Consider the following 22,267-nt stretch of genomic DNA (forward strand, 5'->3'; position numbering starts at 1 on the left):
CTATGATAAACCATAAAGATAATGATAGTTGGAGCAATATTCAGTCTAGAAGACAGTGGTAGATAAATAAAATCGCCAATGCAAGGTTCAATTAAACTACAGGGGAGATCAAGTAGAAGCGCTGGCTCTCATTCGGGGACCTCGCCGACGGAGCTTCGCAGCCGAGGTCAAGTCCGCTTTCCGCTCGACTTTCCTTCTTCAACCGCTTGATCCGCCCGCTTCCACGGTATCGCATCTACAATATCATATTAATATCCATTTCCACCATGTTCACCGGTCTCGTTGAGAAGATTGGGAGTGAGTCTCTAAACCTGCGACCATGGCCACATAAACAGCAAAACTAATCACTCTCCTCTTTCGCAGCGGTCTCGTCCCTCGAGCCTCTCGATACCTCGTCAAGCGGGGGCGGGGGTACATCATTGACTATCACGGACTGTGAGGAGATCCTCACAGATTGCCATCTCGGCGACAGTATAGCCGTCAATGGTATGAACTGCATTGCACGATACCAATTGACATACTCACATCCATTCCCATTGCACTTGATCCCTTTTTCCTCTGCTCTTCCCTCGCCATCGTTGCCCCTCCCCCTTACCCCCACTCCCCCCCAAAACCTCGAAACAATAACCCCCACCAAACCCCCCCGAAAAGAGAAACCCACCAAGCCAACACAATCGCATCAAAACAGGAACCTGCCTAACAGTAACGGCCTTCGACAAAACCTGGTTCAAGGTCGGCGTCGCCCCCGAAACCCTCCGCCGCACAAATCTCGGCTCCTTGCAGACCAACTCCCGCGTGAACCTCGAACGCGCCGTCCTGGGCGAAACGCGCATGGGCGGTCATTTCGTACAGGGCCACGTCGACACCATCGCTAAGATCCTCTCCGTGACGCCGGAGGGCAATGCGCTGGTGTTCCGTATGCAGCCGCGCGATATCGGCGTGATGCGGTATATCGTGGAGAAGGGATATGTTACGCTGGACGGGGCTAGTTTGACTGTGACGAATGTTGTGGATGGCCAGGAGGGATATTTTGAGGTGATGCTTATTGCGTACACGCAGGAGAAGATTGTCACGGCGGCAAAGAAGCCCGGGGATTATGTGAATGTGGAGATTGATATTGTGGGCAAATATGTTGAGAAGAGTGTGCAGGGGTATTTTGCTGGTACTGCGGGTGGGGATATGAAGATGTTGGAGAAGATGGTAGAGAGGATCGTGGAGGAGAAGTTGAAAAGGTAGGTCCGTGTTGTAATTACTGCATTAGTAGGGAGGGAAGAGATGACCATGCATGATGTTTACGAGCATTTAGCTATATGTGAAATAGTGATGTGAATGAAGAAAATTCTTTTGTTTCCATGTACGAGCATGAGGAATAGGCAGGATTGTGGGTATATTTTGGTACTTCTATCGGTCATGGCCAGCCTGCTGAACGTCACGAGAGACTTCCGGTCATGGCTCGCAGCATTCTGATCGAGACTCTTAAATAACTCAGTCCGTCTCGTCCGTGGCCACCTACTCCCAACGCCAACGGCAAAGGGCACAAAGAGTCACGTTCACCATCGCAGGCTTCGTCACAGTGAAATGTAACTGGTCTCCACCATCACAGCCTCGCATGCATGTGCCCAGTTCTCAGGGTCAATGTCCGAAGCAAGTAATGCAGTGGAATGTTGATGTAGCAGCTGGGCTATGAGCTGCTTGACATTAAGAATCCGGTTCAAGGTGATGAAGGTGCGGCTGTTTACTCCTCCATTGATTCGTCCTCGTCCTCAACCTCAACTTCATCCTCATCCTCATCATCGTTCTCCTGCTCCTCCGCATTATCATCTTCGAAGTCATCACTGAGCCATTCGTCCTCGTCATCCATATCAACATCATCTTCATCGTCGTCTTCAACCTTCTTGCCTTCGGCTTTAGCTTGAGCCTTGGCTTGCTTCTTCTTCTCAATGTTTGCCTTTTGTTCCTTCTTTCTTTGCTCCTTCTCCTTCTTCTTCTGGTCCCAGTTCTTGTCCAATTTGGTGACTTCATCCTCAGACTTCTTGATGAAATCGTGCCACATCACGCGACCTTCGCAGAGGCCTTCTTCAACCTTGAGCAAGCGAAGCTTCATACGAGGGCCCAGCTCAACCAACTTGACCGCCCGCTTCTCGACTCCTGGAGCATTGCTCAACTTCTTCTGCGCCTTCTCCTTCTCTCCAGCCTTCATGCGCTGCAGTTCACGCTTCGAGAGAACCTTCTTCGTGGTGCTCTCCGCCACCTCAACTTCAGCATCCGTGTCCATTTCCGTTTCACTGGCCGAGGTATACCCAGCAGCCGACGGATCCAGCAGATAATCCGCCGCATCCTCCAGCTTACCCAGGTTGGGCACAGCAGCTCCCTTCTTCTCCCTGTTCCGGATTTCCTTGGGATCAAGACGGCGAATGCGTTTCGAAACACCGGTCTTCTTCGTAGTAATGGCGTAATGACGGAGGTTCAACACATAGTGTTCTTCTTCCTCACCCTCGGGGGCGAGTTCACGGTTCAAGAGCATTACACGGCGAATGGAGGAGAGGGGAGTGGCTTGAGGGTTGATCGGGGGGAAGAGAGATTGGAAGATGGTCGTTGAGAGACTCTCCAGACGCTTAGGTACCTTAGAGTCCTCAGTGGCGTTGGGAGAGTTGAAGTTGTTCATGACCAGCAAAGGAGGCGTCTTGTGATCCTGACCACCACCTCTCGGGCGCTTCAAAGCTTTCTCAACATCACGGCATAGGGAGTAGTTTTCCACCTGGAAGTGCAAAGTCGGACCCCGGGGCGTAAGCGCCAAACGCATATTCGTGTTTCCAGTCGCCGACTTGGAGAAAAGCATAAGATGTGTGACTCCAAGGGGACCAGTCATAGTCGTGTAATCCCTTAGTCTGTTTGATTTGCGTTCCTAAAATCCAATACCATTAGTCGTAGTCCAGCTGAGAACGGGAAAGAATTCAAAGCTCACCTTCAATCTCACAGCCGTATCCGGCTCCATCATCGTTCGCACATCTTTGACCAACTGGCTCACACTAGCACCGACTTCTGAAGCGCCGACGCGGATAACCATCGACTTCGGAGTCTTGCTCATAGATGCGGCGCCGCCTTTGGCAGCAGCAGCCGTGGCATTTTGCGCGCGAACATGAGTGCGCTTCTTAGTACGTGCCTTCGCCATGGTGACAAAAGCCTGAGGATGAAAATGAAAATAACGGAGGAATAAACAATCGCTCCGGATGGATGTGCCTGGGCAGTGACTTTTTTTCTGACCCGAAGAAAAAGTATGAGCGGAGCAAAGCCGCGGAGGAGCCCGGATCAACGATTTTGCGGCGCCTAAAATTATACTTATTTTACTTTCGCAATGATGTCGACAAGTTTTTGAATTTTCGCTGCTGCCAGATAATTCCATTTCTACACGATAAAAATGCCTGGAGTCAAGAAGCGCAAGGTCGCCCGTGAGGCACCTGCGCCTGCGCCCGCACAAGAGAGCGATGTTGAATCTTCCACCCCAGAGCAAACGCAAGAACCAGAAGCACAAGAGCAAGAACAAGAAGAGGGACAGTCCAAGACGTTCAAGGAACTAGGAATCATCGAACAGCTATGCGAGGCTTGCGAGACCATGGGCTACAAAGCGCCTACACCTATTCAGCGGGAGTCGATTCCTCTGGCTCTTCAAGGCCGTGATTTGATCGGTCTTGCAGAGACCGGAAGTGGAAAGACGGCAGCGTTTGCTCTTCCCATCCTCCAAGGTACGTTTCCAGCTACAACAATCTTGTATCGCCTTTTATCGGCGCTCCCAAATATGACTAGATCAAATAACTAACATCACCCCACAGCCTTGATGGAAAAGCCCCAACCCTTCTTCGGCCTCGTCCTCGCCCCAACCCGAGAACTCGCCTACCAGATCTCCAAATCTTTCGAGTCCCTAGGCGCCAGCATGGGTGTGCGAAGCTGCGTCATCGTCGGTGGCATGGACATGGTCTCTCAGTCAATTTCCCTCGGCAAAAAGCCCCATATCATCGTGGCCACCCCCGGTCGTCTTCTGGACCACCTCGAGAACACCAAGGGCTTCTCCCTCCGCAACCTGAAGTACCTGGTGATGGACGAAGCGGATCGACTTCTTGACATGGACTTCGGACCCCTCCTCGACAAGATCCTGAAAGTCCTGCCCCGTGAGCGCCGCACATTCCTCTTCTCTGCGACGATGAGCTCAAAGGTCGAATCCCTCCAACGTGCCTCCCTCTCCAACCCGCTCCGTGTCTCTGTCTCCACGAGCAAATACCAGACCGTCTCGACTCTCCTCCAATCTTACCTCTTCATTCCCCAGAAGCACAAGGACCTGTACCTTGTCTACCTGTTGAACGAATTCGCCGGCCAGAGTACTATCATCTTCACGAGGACGGTGAACGAGACGCAGAGACTTGCGTTCTTGCTTCGTGCGCTTGGCTTCGGCGCTATCCCGCTGCATGGACAGCTTTCACAGTCTGCTCGTCTCGGTGCGCTGGGCAAGTTCCGTGCTCGTAGTCGGAATATTCTTGTCGCGACGGATGTGGCTGCTCGTGGTTTGGATATTCCGTCCGTTGATGTTGTGCTTAACTTTGATTTGCCGGGTGGTATGTATACCCGGTCTTCTGTTATGGGAGTATTATTTGAGTCGGCTAATGTTTTTATGTATTAGATTCTCCCAGCTATGTCCACCGTGTCGGACGTACTGCCCGTGCTGGAAAGAGTGGTCTTGCTATCAGCTTTGTCGCCCAGTACGATGTTGAGGTTTGGCTGAGGATCGAAGGTGCTTTGGGCAAGAAGCTCAAGGAATACGACTGCCCTAAGGATGAGGTCATGGTGCTTGGTGAGAATGTCGCGGAGGCGCAACGGCAGGCGATTATGGATATGAAGGATTACAATGAGAAGAAGGGAAGCAGGGGCAAGAAGTTCGGTGGGAAGCGTTCTCGGGATGAGATGGATCAAGAGGAGGGTTAGGCCTGAAGGGTTCAAACCTCTTGGCGCCGCATTTTACGAAGTTAATACCCAAAATTGATGATTGTTCACCTGCTTGCTGTGTCGACATTTTCATAAAAGTCTAGATGTGCTCCAATCAACTATAATGCCAGAAGAATGTATTTAAAACGTGAAAACAGATCTGAGAACATAAAATGCAACTTCTTTTGCTTCAATGCAAGTTAAACTAATTTCATAAATTCATTCGTAAAAGTTCCCAGGATGCTTGCAAAGCAGAACGGAGTTTTCCTGTTCATGCACTTGCCATTGAGTAAGTATATCTGATATCTTTTTGCAGGTGAAGCGGACTTTGCTATTTAGAGCAGTCCGTCAATCCAAGGCAGCATGGGTTCAAGCAGACTGCAATGTTTCCTTGGCAGTGCCAGCCTCGCGGACGGCGTTGGCGACACGGGTAGCAAGATCGTCCGCTTCAGAGCGGCTTGCTGCCTCGGCATAGACACGCACCGCATCTTCCGTGCCACTTGCACGGGCAAAACTTCTGCCCTTGTTGTAGCGGGACTGGAGAGACTCAATCTTAGCCTGCAGGCCGGCGGGCGACTCGAGCTTGCGCTCGGCATCGTAAGCCTTGAAGATGGAGCGGTCTGCAACCTCCACGCGGACAAGTCGCGAGGGAAGGTCGGTGTAAGTGGCAAGCCATTCCTTGGGGCTCCAGCCCTTGTGAGCAAGAATAGCTTCGACAAGGAGCATGTCGGAGATGGCATCACCGACCGCTTGGTTGATCAGGTCAGTGAGAGCCTGGAGGCACTCAAGGGAGCGCTGCTGGGCAGGAGACTGAGGCTCGGTGTTCTTAATGGTCTTCAAGGCGGTCTCAGAGAAAGTGATGGTACCGTGACCGTTGGCTTCAAAGTAGACGCCAACATCGAAGCGCAAGGCCGCATGGTGCAGATGCTTAACACCGGTATTGGTGCAAACGGAAGGCAGCTTCAGGACCTTCTCGATGTAGTCCGTGCTAGAACCATTCGCATAAGCAGTCTGGACGACGCCGATCTTGAGCTTCTGCGCAATTCCAGCGCTGCGCGCAAGATCGCCGATGAAGGAGGCCGCAAGAGTGGCAATGCGGTCACCATCAAGCAACCTGAAAGTGTTGCTCTCGTCGATGAAGTAGTACACGATACGATCGGCATCACCATCCAACGAGGCACAGCGGTCAAGAGCAGCTGCCTTGGAGGATGGTGGGGCCCGTTGTTTCGTTTTGACATAATCGGCACCACACTAGAAGCGAGTTAGTATGCGGAATAGAAAGGCAAGCTTAACAGAGGGGGTTCCTTACTTCAAAGTTCAGGCTATCAGGGTTAATGACATCATCATTAACAATCTTGATATCCATGCCACCCTCCTCCGGGCCGGGCAGGTACTTGATGAGCTCTCTCAGCTTGGGTCCGCCAACACCGTTCGCGCAGTCCACGGTCAAGGAGCCCTTGACCTTGACACCACGCATAACTCTCTTGAAAGCTTCGGCAAGCTTCTCATAGTAGCCCTGCTCTGTGGGCTCTCCATACTCATACTGGGTGCCCAGGGTGTTCTTGCAGCGCACAACATAGTGGAGCTGAGGGGTGGTCATGTACTTCAGATCGAGGAATTCGACCTCCGAAGCGGTAAGGGCGGCGTTGATGACAGAGACCAGACGCGAGCCAGAGGCACGAGTGTCGCGAGCGAAGACGACACGAGCTGGGTTCTCCATGCTGACATCAATCTCCTTGATGAGTTCGTCAAAGACATCGCCAACCTTGTCAAGCGGGGCGTTGGCAAGTCTGGTGGCATATGTTTCCCACTCAGCCTACACCGATGTGAGAAAGTGGTCGCATTTCAGTATCTTGCAGCTCTGGGAGCTTACCTCCAGCATTTCACCCTATGCAAGGTTAGTCACCTATCGTATCATTGCCAATACTTCATACTGGCGAGGTTCACATCGACTCACCATGGGATCAATCAACTTGACGCCATTATCTTCCGCGGGGTTGTGACTGGCGGTGACCATGACACCAACCCATTGTCCACTCAGCTTTCTGGAGCGAAGCCCGGCAAGCAAGCCCACGGTGAAGACTACGGTGTTGAGGAGATCACTGGCAATGCGTTGGTCAAAGTGTAAACAAAAGGGCGGTCGCGGGGTATTGTGGAGGCGGGGTCGATCCTTCGAGGTGTTTATCGGCAGGGAGCAACTTACGCCTTCATACGGAACTATAAGCAAGGGAGGTGATTAGTACATATTGCTTCAGATGATGTCCAGAGACTCGGTTTTCGAAAAGGAGCGGACTTACCCCCGCGGTACCATATTGGAAGACCTTCCCTTCGGGCTTGGAGTACTGCGACGCCGCTTCAGCGATCGCCTTTCTGATAGCCGGGGACGCCATTGTGGCGCAATCTAAACCAAGGATATGTTGACTAGCACCAAAAGAGCTTGAATAACTGAGACCTCAGGGGGCCAAGGGACATATAATATGAAGCGAAAGGGGGGTAGAACCACAATAAAAAAAAAACGAGAGAGGGGAGGGTCAAATAAAAGATTGGGTGAGACACGCTCCGTCCAGCTCAGGTTAGTTTCCTGCCCCTGTTCCCCTGTACTGCCACCCAGGGTCCCGAGCGGTGGGCGGTGAGGCACCCGCAACATTCATGGCATGGCGTGGTGCAATGCAGAAGCGGGAGGAAAGGAGTCGAAGAATGGCATGGCATGGCATGGCATCTCTTGTCTTTTGCTAGACCTGGTATTCAGTGCACAATAAACTAAAAAGAATCGTCCATTATAAATGCTAGGAATACCCTATTCATTGGCTGATTACCTGCGCGGTTGGTTGAAAACTACTCTATCATATAATACAAGCTACTACTATCCGATCATCTGCACTGGTGATACGAAGCTGGACCAATAGACCGTATGATGATGGTCATGCGTGTCCAGATACGTAGGATACATAATCCATTGAGCTGAATCAGGCTTTCAGCCTATCGCCCGCCACATCGTTTTGGACATCCTTGATGAGAAACCTATCGCAATTGTCAGCCACGTAGTAAACCTATGGTCAGATTCCACCATAAACTCACATGTACCACCAAGCAGTTGGGATTACGGTTCCAAGATGCCAAAGGCTATGCGCATCAATCAGCTCGTGCCAAGGGGGAAAGTCCAGCAATTCGAGGCTCATAGCCAAAATAATCCAGACCACGATCATTCCGGGCCAGGCCATCCATTCCTTGCCGTACTTGCGGTAACGGTGAATACTGAAAGCCACCCACAGGATGTTCTGGGCCATTCCTATCACGATATTTGCGATCATGTTGTAGGTGTAGTCCCACGACCAGAAGCTGAGGTAGCACACATGCAATGTGTAGAGCAAAGCACAGACCGTGGTCAACAGACGGCGTAAAGTTGGTTTATGTCTAGGCTTCTCTTGGTCCAGACGGAAGATCCGGAGGAGTGCAAGATAGAAACCATACATCACATTAGCCCCCGCTCCAAAGTAGTCCAACTTTTCAGTCAAGGACAAGTCCCTCATGTGGAAAATGGCGCTGAAGGTCCAGCATGCCAAACCGCAGTATCCGAAGGCAATATAATAGGGTCGCAGGGAGTGCCAAGCTGGTACCGTCTCACGAATGCGTCCTATTCCGTGCCAGTGGGCAAGAAAGTTGAACAAAGAGAAGAGAACGGAAAATGGTTCCTGCATCCCCAGGATTCTGCGGAATGGCCATTTACCATGGAATTGTAATACTGGGTTCAACATGGGAGAATCACGAGCGACACGGCGGTCCGTCACGACATGTTGACAGGTATAATCGCATTCGGAAGGGCATGTCCACAGCATGAGGCGAAGATGGAGAGCTGGTAGCAGATTGGTTAGTAGCTAAGCTGGTAGAAAGTACTGCTGACGTAACTCACGAATTACTTCATTGCCATCCTGGCAATTCTCAGCCTGGCAAACCTGTTCGTTGCTTAGCCATTGGCTCCCGGGTTGTGGATGCTATGAGGTTCCGGTTGATGTACCTTGACGCATTCTTTGAAGTCGGGAAGGTGGTCACCAAGAGAGGCTGTCGATTTACCAACAAGAGCAGCAATAAGAAGGAAAAGAAAGCAATAGTAAGTACTCCTCCTTATCTTTCCTATAAACATGGTGCTTTTCGTGTTCGTTGTATGGCAATCCAGTTGAGAAGGGAAGCTTCAGGAGTGAAACTAACAGCTCAAACGCTAGACGGGCGGCATGTAGCTCCGGCGGGGGCGGAGCGGCATCACCCACGGCAACAATGGAACAACAGCTTGGCAACCGATCGATTAGTTCAACACCTTTAAAGGCATCCATTCTCACCGTTGCACTATAGATAGTCAGAAATAGAAGCAAGACCATCTCAAGCTCATTTGTGAATCTTACTCAAATCTACAAAGTAATTGATCCAGCCCCACTTTTCCGGTGTGCATCTGTTTCAGCACCAGGCTTGGGATGCTTGTTTCCGTTCGTTCATGTTAGGGAATCTTACGCGGTACTATGCACCACCAGTAGCATGCGAAATACGGAAAAGCAGTTGTGCGACCATACGAGGCTATATATAGCATTCTTTGGAAAGTCCCGGAAATACCAACCGCTTAGACATCGTGCCAGCGGCCAAACTTCGATCATTCTAGGGACAGCATCGAGGCCGGCACCAAATTCCATATAACCGCCAACTGGCAAGAGTTATGCTCTACTGGCTGGTATAGCCCTAGTCAAGATAGAAGGGCTTGTAAGTCACATGATATTTCTGTCTTAGTACTAGCGTATATTAAGATAGGCTAACCTTATCTAGACTAGCGGGAATTGCCATCGAGAGGAGAAATTCCTAACAAGGCAAAAGTTAAAAAAAAAGAGGGCCGCGCTCGAAGGGATCTTTGAGGCGCTTATATCTTTTTCTCCAGAACATAGCTGTATAGCATTTCTCTTTCCACAGTTTTTTCTTTTCTTTTTTTTTTTTGCTCCTTGCATATTCCTCTTCTACTGTGCTTCTGCTTCTTCTTCTTCTTCCTCTTTTGTCACATCGACTATCACCAAATCGACCGATCCGCAAATATGGCCGGAGAAGCAGACTCTGCTGCTGCCATGACCAGCAGCAGTGCTGATCGCATGGTAGGCATGGACCACGCCGAAGTGCGTTATTTTACAAGGTATGGCCAAGATAAGAAGTCTCCTTCGCATCATTCATGCTGACCAAAATCACAGTTATGATCACCATGGTAAATACTATCAATGACCTAAGAAATCTAGTCGGATGTGGCTAATCTCGGACCCCGCTCAGGCATTCATGAGGAGATGCTTGTAAGTGCGGTCCTTCCACAACACCTCGAGTATCGCTAACCACAAACGGTTATTTAGAAAGACGATGTTCGTACTAGATCGTACCGTGACTCTATCTACCAGAACCGTCACATCTTCAAGGACAAGGTTGTTCTCGATGTCGGTTGCGGCACTGGTATTCTCAGCATGTATGTGTTCAAGCCGATCGACTGGTCAACAATGGGATATCTAACACATTCGGTCTGAAAGGTTCGCCGCCAAGGCAGGTGCCAAGCATGTGATTGGTGTCGATATGTCGTCGATCATTGAGAAGGCTCGTGAGATTGTTGCTGTGAATGGCTTGTCGGACAAGATCACCCTGCTCCAAGGAAAGATGGAGGAGGTTGTCCTCCCTTACCCTAAGGTTGATATCATCATCTCCGAGTGGATGGGCTACTTCCTTCTCTATGAGAGCATGTTGGACACCGTTCTTTACGCCCGCGACCGTTACCTTGTTCCTGGTGGCAAGATCTTCCCCGACAAGGCCACCATGTACTTGGCTGCCATCGAGGATGGCGAGTACAAGGATGACAAGATCGGATGTAAGCACACTTTCCTTGACGCCACTATTCTTAATTGAAGTTGAGACGCTAACGGATCTTAGTCTGGGACAATGTGTATGGATTCAACTACAGCCCGATGAAGGAGATTGCCCTTACCGAGCCCCTTGTCGATACTGTCGAGATGAAAGCGCTTGTTACAGACCCTTGCCCCATCATCACGCTTGATCTTTACACTGTTACTCCGGCCGACTTGGTCTTCAAGGTTCCATTTTCGCTTCCTGCCAAGCGCAGTGACTTCATCCACGCGGTGATCGCTTGGTTCGATATTGAATTCGGCGCATGCCACAAGCCCATCACCTTCTCCACCGGTCCCCATGCCAAATACACCCACTGGAAGCAGACCGTCTTTTATCTTCGCGATGTTTTGACCGTCGAAGAGGAGGAAGTTGTTTCCGGTGTTCTCGAGAACAAGCCGAACGACAAGAACAAGCGCGACCTTGACATCAGCATCTCCTACAAGTTTGAGACCACGGATCCGAACCGTTACTCTGAGGGCAGCTGCTTCTACAGGATGTGAGTACCCGTTTCTGACAGTATAACATATCGTGTGCTAACCCTTGAAGGTGCTAAATTCCTGGCCGTCCCTTATTTCTTCGGTTGCTTAGCCGCTTTGCTTGGAGTCGATTTATGTTCTACCAGTAACATGAAAAGGTTCTGCCCTGTGGGCAACATAGCATTTTAAGGAAGTTCACTTGTATGGATGTCGGTCTGATGGAAGGTTTTATTTTTGGACTTCCTTTGATTTCAGTCATGCCATTTCTCATCATTTTTTGTTTTTCGGCGTATACGGAAGGCAAGGCAACGGCATCATCAGTTGGCGCGGTACGGAGAGATGATTTCCACAAGGACGATTATGAAGCTCCTCGAATTTCCCAAGTAGATACCCCGAGTCGACGCTCAGTCTAACACCTCCGACGTTCTGTCTATGCATTACTTAGCTTCAGGTCTATTAATTTCACGAAGTTCAATTAAATGGTCCACTACCACGGATATTTCTCTCAAAGTCCATTTCTCTTGCCAATAAGATGAAAGGAAACAATTCATAATGTACATTGAAAGGCATGGCAGTATCGTCATTAACTTATAAAAGCTCGTAGAAACAAGCAGTTATCGGATGGGGAATCTTCTCGGCCTAGTCGGTTGATTCGTGATCAAGCCTCGGTTTGGCCGGAGCCCCGCAACGGCATGTACTACACTAACTGCCCCTTCTGGGGTCCTTTCTCCGCATTATCTATCTTCGACCACCAGATAAAGAAGCGTCCCCCGTAGGCCCTATCATTGTCCTTAATCGTTAATCGTGTTTGGTGGATTGTTTGCATTTTAATCAACCTTCCATAATGTCAACCCCAGGAGCTGGTCATGAATTTCCTCGCCAGGAGGTGTCCTGGCTCAAGCGTGACGCTCTGCTATTTGCCTACAGTATCGGCTGCAAGGCCGATGAGCTGCATTTCCTCTACGTGAGTTCCACTTTATAGCCTTATATCAATTATACACTTATCTTACTGAGGTTCTCACAGGAGCTTCACCCAAACTTCGCTGTCTTTCCCACATATCCTCTAATCCTTCGTATGTATAATGTCCTCGGCCAAGCCTAAGAGGTGAAGTGGTGTTTAAGAGTCATGTTTCGGATATGAACTCTCGGGGTTGATTGTTTACAGCTGGATGGAATGAATATCCCGCTAATAATATATTCCTTGCAGCGTTCAAGCTCACTGATCAAGAAGTAACGGACTTCTATGCCCGCTCTGGCGGATCTCCTATCCCTGGTGTTCCGAAGTTCGACTATCGCCGCGTCGTTGACGGCCAGCGCAAGCTCACCATCCTCAAGCCCTTGCCCCCAACGAGCGAGGGTAAGAAGTTCGAGCTACGCAACAAGGTCATTGGAGTCTATGACAAGGGCAAGCCTGGCACTGTCATCGAAACAGAACAGACCATTGTGGATAAGGAGACAGGTGAGATCTACTCAAGAACTGTGGGCAGCGGTTTCTTCGTTGGCCAGGGTAATTGGGGTGGACCGAAAGGTAAGGCTTCCAAAGGCACTCGTTACATCAAAGAGTCTTGTTACTGACGCGGTTATTTTTAGGCCCCAGCAATGTCAACTATGCCCCACCTGAAGGCAAGCAGCCAGATGCCGTCCATGTAGTTCAAACAACTCCGGAGACAGCCCATCTCTATCGGTGAGATACCGCCCCAGCCACATAAGAGTACTAGCGTCGTGGAAAAGGTGGATCCTCAATTGCTGACAATGATTCCGCTGATTAGACTCAACGGGGACTACAACCCTCTACATGCTACCCCCGAGCCAGGTGAGAAGATGGGCTTCGGGGGCGCCATCGTCCATGGCCTCTTCAGCTGGAATTCCGCTGCTCATGGTATCCTGCGGGAGCTCGGTGGTAGTGATCCGAAGAATCTTAAAGAGATTCAAGCGCGCTTTGCTTCGCCAGTTATACCTGGTGACAAGCTTATCACTGAGATCTGGAGAACGGGCAGTCTCCAAGACGGTTATGAAGAAATCCGATTCGTAACCAAGAATGGTAAGGGCAAGGCGGTCCTGAGCAACGGCCGCTGCCTGATGAAGGTCACCGGCCCAAGAAGCAAGCTATGATTGGCACCTGTGGTCTAGTTAGTTAGTGTAGAGATCTGTCACCAGCTGTTCCTCTATTAGTTAGCCCAGCAAATTTACGGGCAGTTAATCTAATATTGGAGTCCATCGGCCATCCACTACGTGTACACTGAAATCAAAGGGAAGACAAGATCAGAATGGCGGGCCGAGGCCAAATTGACGGCTGCCACGTGACGTGGGGCCTGATATGGGATGACATTGCGGAGATCCATTGTTTCCCCTCAATAATCCTCGTTTGGCGTATAGTAAGATAAAAATGCATAGTTTGGCCAGATTCTCCTTTCTCAGGGCCCTTAGTCCCTTGAAGCACGCAAGGCATGACACCCCAGGACTTTCTCACATACAGTAATGGTTGACCGAGGTACTAGCATATCGCGTGCCGTGTCATCATTTACCCCGGGATACGTTGGAGTGGTAAGAGGCACATCACCGGATTTATCGAAGAATAGCAATACTGATTCACGGAGTTACACCCTCCGCAAAGGCTCACAAATTATCAACCATCTCAACTCGATACCCCACGCTAGTACGCGCGAATTCATCTGTTGCAGCCAATGCCGGGGCCACATCCGGTAGCAGCACAAACGAGGATCCATGGCCTGTCCACTTGAAACATTCTAAGTGGGAGTCGTTGCAGCTCGGTCATGCAGGTCAAAACAGCAACTTGTAAGGAAGCTCTACTATGCAATGGTTAAATCACATGCTGATATTAGACAGTGGAACGTTTTGGCTCCGGTGAGCAGTCCAAAAGCTACAGGGTGGCGAATGTGCACGATCAGCAACTTACTTATATCAAGGGACAACTGCCAATGCTCTAAATGTATCCATCCAGACACAAGACAACGAACTGTTGATACGTTCGCGGTGAGTGGGTAAACTGATATCTTGATACGTGTCGATTTACTGATCATTGTCCGATACAGATCCCTGATGATGTCCGTATCAAGAACCTCAGATATGAAATTGAAGGTGTGGAAGTAGACTGTAAGCGGATGTTATCCCGTCACCTTGCAGGGGAGACTGACTTAGTAAAGGGTCGGACGGGCATTGTGCCTATTATCCATTCTCGTGGCTCAAGAGCCATTCCAACAAGCCTGTTACGAAGTTGGAATCAAACCCCGAATTGACTTTCCGGTACTTCAACCGTTGAGCTGCAGTGGCTGCCTTTGCGATATACTAACTCTGCTCAGAGAGATCAAGTCATACGTTCCGGGCAGAGACAGTACATTTCCAACATTTCCTTACTCAGATATCATGGCCGACGATGGTGCTCTGCGTGACTGGCTTGAAGGAATTGTAAGCTATGCCTCCATTACCAAGCAGAATATCTTGCTTATGTTGCGAAGTACGACTGGGGATTTGCTTTTGTACAAGGAGTTCCTACCAACCCCGAATCAACCGAAGCTCTCCTAAAGAGGATTGCTTTCATCAGAAACACTCATTACGGTAAGGCAACATCATTGGCCTTTCCTGTGTGTCGCTTACTGATCCTTTTCCGTTGGCGCAAGGTGGATTCTGGGATTTCACAGCCGACTTGACCTTCAAGGATACCGCATACACGACGGAATTTCTCGGTGCACATACGGACAACACCTATTTTACCGACCCTGCGAGGCTCCAGCTCTTCCACCTTCTATCCCATACCGATGGAGATGGCGGCGCCAGCCTGCTTGTTGACGGTTTCCGGGCTGCTTCGATTCTCCGTGAAGAGAGCCCGCAAGACTTCGAGGTATTGATGTCGACGAACCATCCTTACCACTCGAGTGGCAATGAGGACGTATGCGTGCAACCGGCGGAGCAAGCTCCCGTTCTTAAGGTTCACCCTGAACTACAACGGCTATATCAAATTCGCTGGAACAATTATGACAGAGCCGCCAAGAAGAACTGGAACTGGGAGGACCAGGTAAAATGGTATACGGCAGCACGGCACTGGGACGAGATCATCCGTCGTAAAGACATGGAGATCTGGACACAGCTTGAACCAGGGACAGCCCTCAGTAAGTGTTTGCAGGGAACGATGTTTGCGAGCAGGACTAATCTTTCCTAAGTCTTTGACAACTGGAGAATGCTTCACGGTCGCTCGGAGTTTACGGGCAAGCGCAGGATGTGCGGTGGCTATAGTCAGTACCCATTTCTTTTCTCATATTCTTTTTCCAGTCTGTTTTGCTGGTCTTCGGTTACCAAGCTTCTGGTTATCATAACCCCACATACTAACTCTGGACAGTAAATAACGATGACTTCATTTCACGATACCGTTTACTCAAATTCGGTCGCGAGGAGGTACTAAGAAATATTGGCAATGATCAGTGGTCTCTGGAAAACCCCAACTACTACCTTTGAACCTGTTGTCCCGTGGGGGGTATGCGCAGGCTGCTGATAACGGTAAATCGACATCAGTTGGCTGTTATAATGTACATATGCTAGACCCCCTGTAGAATTTAAAGGCTTAGAGAAGCTCATTGAGCATTGCTGGTTGTTGCTTCACCGAAGCGGACTCGCGCAAGCTATTTGTAATGGCGTCACGTGATGTAGGCAGGACAGCTGACGTTGTTTGGCCGGAGCTCAAGCATCACGACTCCAACACAGCTCAAGTTCCCCAACCCTTTCTCCCTAGGTCCATCACCTTCGACTAAACACACCCACACCCTGATTTAGATACCCTTCCCTCTCCTATTACGATTTCTAACCCCATACGCCCGCACTCTAGTTTTCCACCATGTCGACCTTGGAAGACCTCGACGACCTTGAGCGTGAGCAGAGAGACAAGAAGAAGGACCAAGGAGATGACGGTGACGGCAGGAAGCCCGAAGGTGAAGGAGATGCTGATATGAAAGATGCCGATGCCAAGAGAGATGAGGATGATGGACTCTTGGACGATGAGATCCTTAGCTCGAGCACAGCGGACATCGTCAAGCGACGGCGGATGCTGGAGAACGAGCTGCGTATAATGAAGAGCGAATACCAGCGCCTGACTCACGAGCAAAACACGATGCGAGAGAAAGTCAAGGATAACCAAGAAAAGATCGAGAACAACAGGTAAGCTCCGGTTGTCTTCCGTTCCGCCAGCGCCTGTTCGACGCGGTGGCAATTGCGGCGTAAGCCGGGTCTTTTACTGACTGTCCGTCTGCTAGGCAATTACCCTACCTGGTCGGAAACGTCGTCGAGCTTTTGGATTTGGATGTTGAAGCTGAGGCGGCTGAGGAGGGGGCGAACATTGACCTTGATGCTACGCGGGTGGGCAAGTCGGCTGTCATCAAGACGTCGACCCGCCAGACTATCTATCTTCCTCTCATTGGTCTAGTAGATCACGAGAAGCTGAAGCCTGGTGATCTGATCGGTGTCAACAAGGACTCATACCTTGTCCTGGATACGCTACCTGCCGAGTACGATAACCGTGTCAAGGCCATGGAGGTCGATGAGAAGCCGACGGAGAAGTACACCGACATTGGTGGCTTGGATAAGCAAATCGAGGAGATTGTGGAGGCTATCGTATGGCCTATGAAGGAAGCTGACAGGTTCAAGAAGCTTGGCATTAAGGCACCGAAAGGTATGTAATAGTGGATTTCCCAGCCTAGCACGGGTCTTCTGACACACTTTCTCAGGTGCTCTAATGTATGGGCCTCCCGGTACTGGTAAAACACTTCTTGCCCGAGCCTGTGCAGCAGAGACGAACGCCACTTTCCTCAAGCTTGCCGGTCCGCAGTTGGTGCAGATGTTCATCGGTGATGGTGCGAAACTCGTTCGTGACTGCTTCGCCCTTGCCAAGGAGAAGGCACCTTCCATCATCTTCATTGACGAGCTGGATGCGGTCGGTACGAAGCGGTTCGACTCCGAGAAGTCCGGTGACCGTGAAGTGCAGCGAACCATGCTTGAACTTCTCAACCAGCTCGACGGATTTGCCTCGGACGATCGCATCAAGGTTCTCGCGGCCACGAATCGTGTCGACGTTCTCGATCCCGCCCTGCTCCGTTCCGGTCGTCTGGACCGCAAGATCGAGTTCCCGCTACCCAACGAGGAGGCGAGAGCCAACATCCTGCAGATTCACTCCCGCAAAATGGCTGTGGATGACCGGGTTAACTGGGCGGAACTGGCCCGCAGTACCGACGAGTTCGGCGGTGCTCAGCTGAAGGCCGTGTGCGTGGAGGCAGGTATGATTGCTCTCCGGAAGGGCATGAGCAAAGTAGGACACGAGAACTACGTGGATGCCATTTCGGAAGTACAGGCAAAGAAGAAGGACACGAACATGGGTATCTATGTCTAATTCGGTCAGCGTCACGATTATTTACATGATGCCACCGGGCCTTGGTCTCCGGGCCGTCATTATTATGCTATGTATCTACTCCCGCTGCGGCTTAGAGGATATCATTTACTAGGTCTCCCTTGGCTGAAGATGCTATTACCTTTCATTCTACTCGTATCGATGCCGCATAATTAGACCGTATTTATAGCTAAGCGGAGTAACCTCCTTAGAATTCTAGAAATCTCTTACCACGGACCTAGGCACCTTGTCTATAAATTCCATGCTAAAGCAGGTCAGGTGATGAATCCGCCATGCATCTCAACCGCAAGTTTCCTACACGCTCCTCTTTTCAACACCCGAGCCTTCATCCAAGTCTAAAGGATGCGTACTTGCACATTCTGCTACCCCACTTACAAAGCTAGCGTCTTTGGCACGTGCTAATCCTCTTCCCACATTGTCTGGGAATATGGGTGCAAGTCGTTTCATGGAGAGAGAAGGGACAGGCCTAGAAAAGCGGACGATGACAACCACTAAAGTCCGGTCGGTCTGAAAAACTTACTGACAATCTAGTTCAACCAAGAATGAAATGATCGACAAATATGCATTCGGTTCTCTCCTCTACTGGTCGTACCATAACAGAGCCTAAGCCTAGTTTCTGAACCAGGCTGCAGAGCCCGTATCCTTGTTGATCTACTATGGAGAGGATGCGGACCCCAAAATCATTACCAACACATAGTATGCGAGGTGAGAAACTCAACTATTCTCCGATATATAGGGCCTATGACTGATTGAATTGTTAGGGGATCTGCATGGCTGTCTAGAGCCGATGTCATGGTGCCACCGCGTCATACCCGAATGCACTGTGTATAGTGTAGTTGACGAACAACGGCGATAAAGTTGCAGCCGATGACGTGAATCACTCTATGTAATCATTGCTTATTCTAGGAAGAGGTCAATGGATGGATAGGGCGCAATAAATGCCGTGACTTGTGGCTGTTGTCTCAGGTCGATAAGTATCTTACAGGTCTACAACTCTCATTCCGGAATACGAAACAGCAGATAACCACCGAAAAAAGAAAAAAAAAAAAAAGAAAAAAAAAAGAAAAAGAAGATGGCCGTTCAGCTTCCTAGAGGTATGCTGAAGAGCAGTGGTGATCTCAATCTTGCTATGAAAGGCTGTCCGATGACAACAACGAATTGTCGTACAGTTTTTGACAGGTGAGATAGGTAAAGAAAACAGCAGCACCCAGACCGGATCAGGCCTAGTTCCTGAGCATATTTTGCCCGGAGAGTCTGGTTGTCAAATTACTGCGTCGTGTGGCTTGCAGTCCATGACCCGATCGGTTGATGTCGGCCGTCCGGTTAGGCCTCTAATTCTCGATATGGTTACAGGTCTGGACATGTGCAACCTCCACGAGGGGTAGATGGTCCCTGATGGTTGCCTACCCCTCGTTTCTTGTGGGGAGGGGCGTACTTCTTCAGTTCTCTGGGGAGGTGGCGCTATCGGATGCTATCGGATTTGTGCCTAGGAAAGACAACTCTTATACGCTGTTCTGCAAGCCACCATCCTTGTCCAACCTGGGATGCAGACATGCTGACTACGTTTGCCTCTGTCATCGGACTCAGGTCGTCCCTTATCTCACACCGGTTTCCCAAACTGGTGTACCCTCAGCCTTCTCGTCCGATCAACTGACTCTATTCATATGGGTTTGAACCTAAATTATGATGGAAATGAAACACGCGAGACGTCACTCGGGATGGCCGCATCTCCTAAGGGCTTCCTTCTGGTCTGCAGCAGCGATTTCGTAGGAAGGTTTGGGTGGGATAAAAATGAGCATGTGCCAAAAGATCCCTACGCTTCACTCCGCATCCAACACCCAGAGAAAGCTGAAGAAGTATCAAGCCATACACCAGTCAGCATTACAACAATCTTCACTGCTTTGCCATAGCTAGTTCTACTGGCTATGTATGGGCTTGATCTTTTACATGTGGGAAGCCAACCTGGGGCTACGGTGAAGTCGAGCATCTTTTCTAATGGCCGTATACAAGTTGCCAAGTTGTGAGGGCCTACGGCTAATGACAGAGCTGACAGGTCTCTTCTCGAGCCATCTAGGATACACATGGTGAGTGAGCGGACGGAAAGTAAATGCCACAGCCAGGAGAACATGAAGCGGTCTGCAAGAGGCACTCCCATTGGGTAGGTAGTACGTCTCACTTCCTAAGTTGCCAACCTCCGATGGCGAGCAGCACTCTTTCTTCCTCTGCTCGTCCATTTCCCATTTTTCCCCGTTCATCACTGATTGGCCCAAGACCTTGGGCCCGGCTTATTGGACATGGATGGCCTGCCTTCAGGGGCTTGGCTCGGCGCCTTCATTGTTTGGATCAATTCCCCTCATCGATGGATTGTCTTCTCAATCTCACTCTACTCCCTCTAGAGTTCAATGGCTGTCCCACCCACTGGTCGGTAGTTCTCATTTTCATCACCATCTCTCCATCCAGTTGATGCCCCTACATCACGCACATGACTGGTAGCTGCAAATCCCATGGTGCAGTGGGTACAAATTGGGTCGCTCAGGCTGGAGCAGAAATTTCTCGCAAGTCGTTGAGTGTTCGACTAAGACATTGTGTAACGTAAAAGTATGCTTGGGGAGATTGACTGCAAAGTTCAATGATATGGACTAACAGCACTTCAGATCTGCCGATCTAATTCCATCGGATTCCACCTCGTCTCATGCCGCTTGAGCTTTCGCATGAAGAACAGGACCAGATATGTGAACGCACCGAACCTTAGACTGCATGATACCTCAATTCGCCTTTACGATGACGAAATCATGGCAGGCAGGTTATGGCTATAGGTCCGTCCCCACGATGCCGATACCACCTTTGAATTTGCAGCAAAAGCAAGACCAGTTATGTGAACGCGTCGAACCTTAGCGTTGCAGCATACCCTCATCCACCTTTACGATAACGGAATTCTGACAGGCGAGGCATGGCTATGGATCCGTCCCCGTGGTGCCGACGTTGCTCCCAAAAGACATTGAGGAGCCGGATCATTTACGTGAACGCGCCGAACCTTAAGAGTGCAGGACAACTTCATCCACCTTGTCAATAACGGAATTCTGGCAGGCGAGGCGTGGCTATGGGCCCTCATGATGCCGACTCTGCTTCAAAAGAACCAGTTGCGTTTGAGGGCGCTGGACCTTAAGAGGCCAAGATGTCCATCCATCGTTACGATGACGAAGTCAAGACAGGCGAAGTGCGCCTATAGGCTCTGTTTATGCCAACACTTCACTTCACGGTCGCTGTGGGATGCATCTGGGCTTGAGAGACACAGCAGAATAAACGCCTCTAGGGTGAGGGGCAGTGAGGGGCACAGACAGGATCGACTTGAATGTATCATAAGGGCCGCCTTATAAGTATACAGAGAAATCCTCCAGCAACGCAAAGACCACAAGCTATTCTTTTTGATTCATAGCTCTTACCACTGCAGACCCGAACCATCTCCATCCCCTCCTATTCCACCGCAACCATGTCCCCATTGAACATCGTGATCAATTTCCTCAATAGCCTCATATTTTACATATGCGGACCATCTGAACCCACATTACGATTTCTTCTTACCGTACTGAGCAAACATGGAGAATTCGCAAATTCCAAAATGTTCGTGATTGGCGACTACTGCCATTACCACCACGGCGTCCGGCGATGGGCAGGGACTGTACGATACTCTTTCCTTTTCCTCTTCCTCCACCTGTTACTCCATCATATACCCCACCCTCAAAGCATTTCGGGAGATAGCTTGCTAATTGCTACTACTTCATTGTATCTAATGAAGATCACCATCCATGTCTGTAGCCACGGTAACGATTCCGCCCAACAGCTCGCAGACATACTCGTCGAGGATAAATCCGGGATTTTCAAGAAGCCCGACTCCAACGATACTTCTGTGGTGACCATGGCCAGTCCCTATCGCTTGGGCATGCCGGTCAATGTTGAGATCACTGCTTCTCGTGCTCGAAGAGAGACGCATCCTGGTTACACTCCCGATATGAGAATTTTCCAGGACGCTTTCGAGACGGAGGACAAGTCGTTGGATGAGCTTGAAGGCAATGTCTTCATTCCGTTCCTCCCGCTTGAACATGTAGTCCTATTGGAAATGGTGCAGCCGTCCTGCAGCGCCGATACCGTGTGGAGGCTAGCCAGCCGGCTGAAACCAGGACATCGGTGGTCTGAAAACCTTCAGAAAGTGATTGAGGACATTCTGAAAAACTTCGTTGACTCGCAGGAAAGAGGATGGTGGGGAAAGAGATCTAAGGAGCAGTGGGAGGAACATCTCCGTATTGTTGATAGCGGTTCTCACGTTGCCTCTCCCTCCTGATTCCTGAAGTTTTATTACCCCATCCTTCTCATTCTTTTGCAATCTTTTAAAAGGTCAAATTCATCCTTCAATTATACATGCAGCTATTGTTTTCTTTCTTCTTCAAACCCTGGATACAGACTGTCATTGAATTTGGGTTTAAAAATCTTGGGATAC

The 22,267-nt window shown here is 50.0% G+C and overlaps 9 protein-coding genes across 9 annotated transcripts; 6 read left to right on the forward strand and 3 right to left on the reverse strand.

Moving 5' to 3' along the window:
• Window positions 1-211: 211 nt before the first annotated feature.
• Window positions 212-1,486, forward strand: BDQ94DRAFT_52858 (riboflavin synthase). Its single transcript, XM_026775979.1, has 3 exons — window positions 212-297; window positions 364-486; window positions 689-1,486. Exons 1-3 carry the CDS (start codon window positions 267-269, stop codon window positions 1,234-1,236), a joined length of 702 nt encoding a protein of 233 aa, XP_026624914.1. The 5' UTR covers window positions 212-266; the 3' UTR covers window positions 1,237-1,486.
• Window positions 1,486-3,241, reverse strand: BDQ94DRAFT_52865 (Brix domain-containing protein). Its single transcript, XM_026775980.1, has 2 exons — window positions 2,966-3,241; window positions 1,486-2,905 (listed from the first exon to the last, which is right to left on the reverse strand). Exons 1-2 carry the CDS (start codon window positions 3,170-3,172, stop codon window positions 1,736-1,738), a joined length of 1,377 nt encoding a protein of 458 aa, XP_026624915.1. The 5' UTR covers window positions 3,173-3,241; the 3' UTR covers window positions 1,486-1,735.
• Window positions 3,242-3,390: 149 nt separating this feature from the next.
• rrp3 (RNA-dependent ATPase RRP3) lies at window positions 3,391-5,156 on the forward strand. The gene is made up of 3 exons (XM_026775982.1): window positions 3,391-3,743; window positions 3,831-4,607; window positions 4,673-5,156. The coding sequence occupies exons 1-3, from the start codon at window positions 3,419-3,421 to the stop codon at window positions 4,972-4,974; spliced, it is 1,404 nt and encodes a 467-aa protein (XP_026624916.1). The 5' UTR covers window positions 3,391-3,418; the 3' UTR covers window positions 4,975-5,156.
• Window positions 5,157-5,202: 46 nt separating this feature from the next.
• Window positions 5,203-7,238, reverse strand: agm1 (phosphoacetylglucosamine mutase PCM1). The gene is made up of 2 exons (XM_026775981.1): window positions 6,284-7,238; window positions 5,203-6,225 (listed from the first exon to the last, which is right to left on the reverse strand). The coding sequence occupies exons 1-2, from the start codon at window positions 6,692-6,694 to the stop codon at window positions 5,344-5,346; spliced, it is 1,293 nt and encodes a 430-aa protein (XP_026624917.1). The 5' UTR covers window positions 6,695-7,238; the 3' UTR covers window positions 5,203-5,343.
• Window positions 7,239-7,702: 464 nt separating this feature from the next.
• On the reverse strand, window positions 7,703-9,158 carry BDQ94DRAFT_145974 (PGAP3/PER1 family protein). The gene is made up of 4 exons (XM_026766736.1): window positions 8,990-9,158; window positions 8,885-8,927; window positions 8,053-8,827; window positions 7,703-7,995 (listed from the first exon to the last, which is right to left on the reverse strand). Exons 1-4 carry the CDS (start codon window positions 9,113-9,115, stop codon window positions 7,941-7,943), a joined length of 999 nt encoding a protein of 332 aa, XP_026624918.1. The 5' UTR covers window positions 9,116-9,158; the 3' UTR covers window positions 7,703-7,940.
• Window positions 9,159-9,926: 768 nt separating this feature from the next.
• On the forward strand, window positions 9,927-11,975 carry rmtA (protein-arginine omega-N methyltransferase HMT1). The gene is made up of 8 exons (XM_026766737.1): window positions 9,927-10,138; window positions 10,194-10,207; window positions 10,270-10,289; window positions 10,347-10,456; window positions 10,518-10,849; window positions 10,912-11,383; window positions 11,434-11,793; window positions 11,855-11,975. Exons 1-7 carry the CDS (start codon window positions 10,044-10,046, stop codon window positions 11,438-11,440), a joined length of 1,050 nt encoding a protein of 349 aa, XP_026624919.1. The 5' UTR covers window positions 9,927-10,043; the 3' UTR covers window positions 11,441-11,793; window positions 11,855-11,975.
• Window positions 11,976-12,207: 232 nt separating this feature from the next.
• BDQ94DRAFT_160287 (putative trimethyllysine dioxygenase TmlH) lies at window positions 12,208-15,833 on the forward strand (the record flags this gene model as incomplete). The annotated part of the gene is made up of 16 exons (XM_026769195.1): window positions 12,208-12,327; window positions 12,388-12,436; window positions 12,571-12,891; window positions 12,954-13,047; window positions 13,133-13,404; window positions 13,840-13,907; window positions 13,978-14,159; window positions 14,211-14,228; window positions 14,291-14,357; window positions 14,417-14,477; window positions 14,528-14,627; window positions 14,684-14,789; window positions 14,840-14,939; window positions 15,002-15,490; window positions 15,542-15,613; window positions 15,718-15,833. 16 exons carry the CDS (start codon window positions 12,208-12,210, stop codon window positions 15,831-15,833), a joined length of 2,235 nt encoding a protein of 744 aa, XP_026624920.1.
• A 245-nt stretch (window positions 15,834-16,078) lies between these two features.
• On the forward strand, window positions 16,079-17,957 carry BDQ94DRAFT_145986 (proteasome regulatory particle base subunit RPT5). The gene is made up of 3 exons (XM_026766738.1): window positions 16,079-16,529; window positions 16,625-17,040; window positions 17,096-17,957. The coding sequence occupies exons 1-3, from the start codon at window positions 16,210-16,212 to the stop codon at window positions 17,752-17,754; spliced, it is 1,395 nt and encodes a 464-aa protein (XP_026624921.1). The 5' UTR covers window positions 16,079-16,209; the 3' UTR covers window positions 17,755-17,957.
• A 3,471-nt stretch (window positions 17,958-21,428) lies between these two features.
• Window positions 21,429-22,266, forward strand: BDQ94DRAFT_145991 (uncharacterized protein). The gene has a single exon (XM_026766739.1). The coding sequence runs from the start codon at window positions 21,563-21,565 to the stop codon at window positions 22,109-22,111; it is 549 nt and encodes a 182-aa protein (XP_026624922.1). The 5' UTR covers window positions 21,429-21,562; the 3' UTR covers window positions 22,112-22,266.
• The last annotated feature ends 1 nt before the right edge of the window (window position 22,267 follows it).

Source organism: Aspergillus welwitschiae (genome assembly GCF_003344945.1).
Source record: "Aspergillus welwitschiae strain CBS 139.54b unplaced genomic scaffold BDQ94scaffold_21, whole genome shotgun sequence".
Lineage (NCBI taxonomy): Eukaryota > Fungi > Ascomycota > Eurotiomycetes > Eurotiales > Aspergillaceae > Aspergillus > Aspergillus welwitschiae.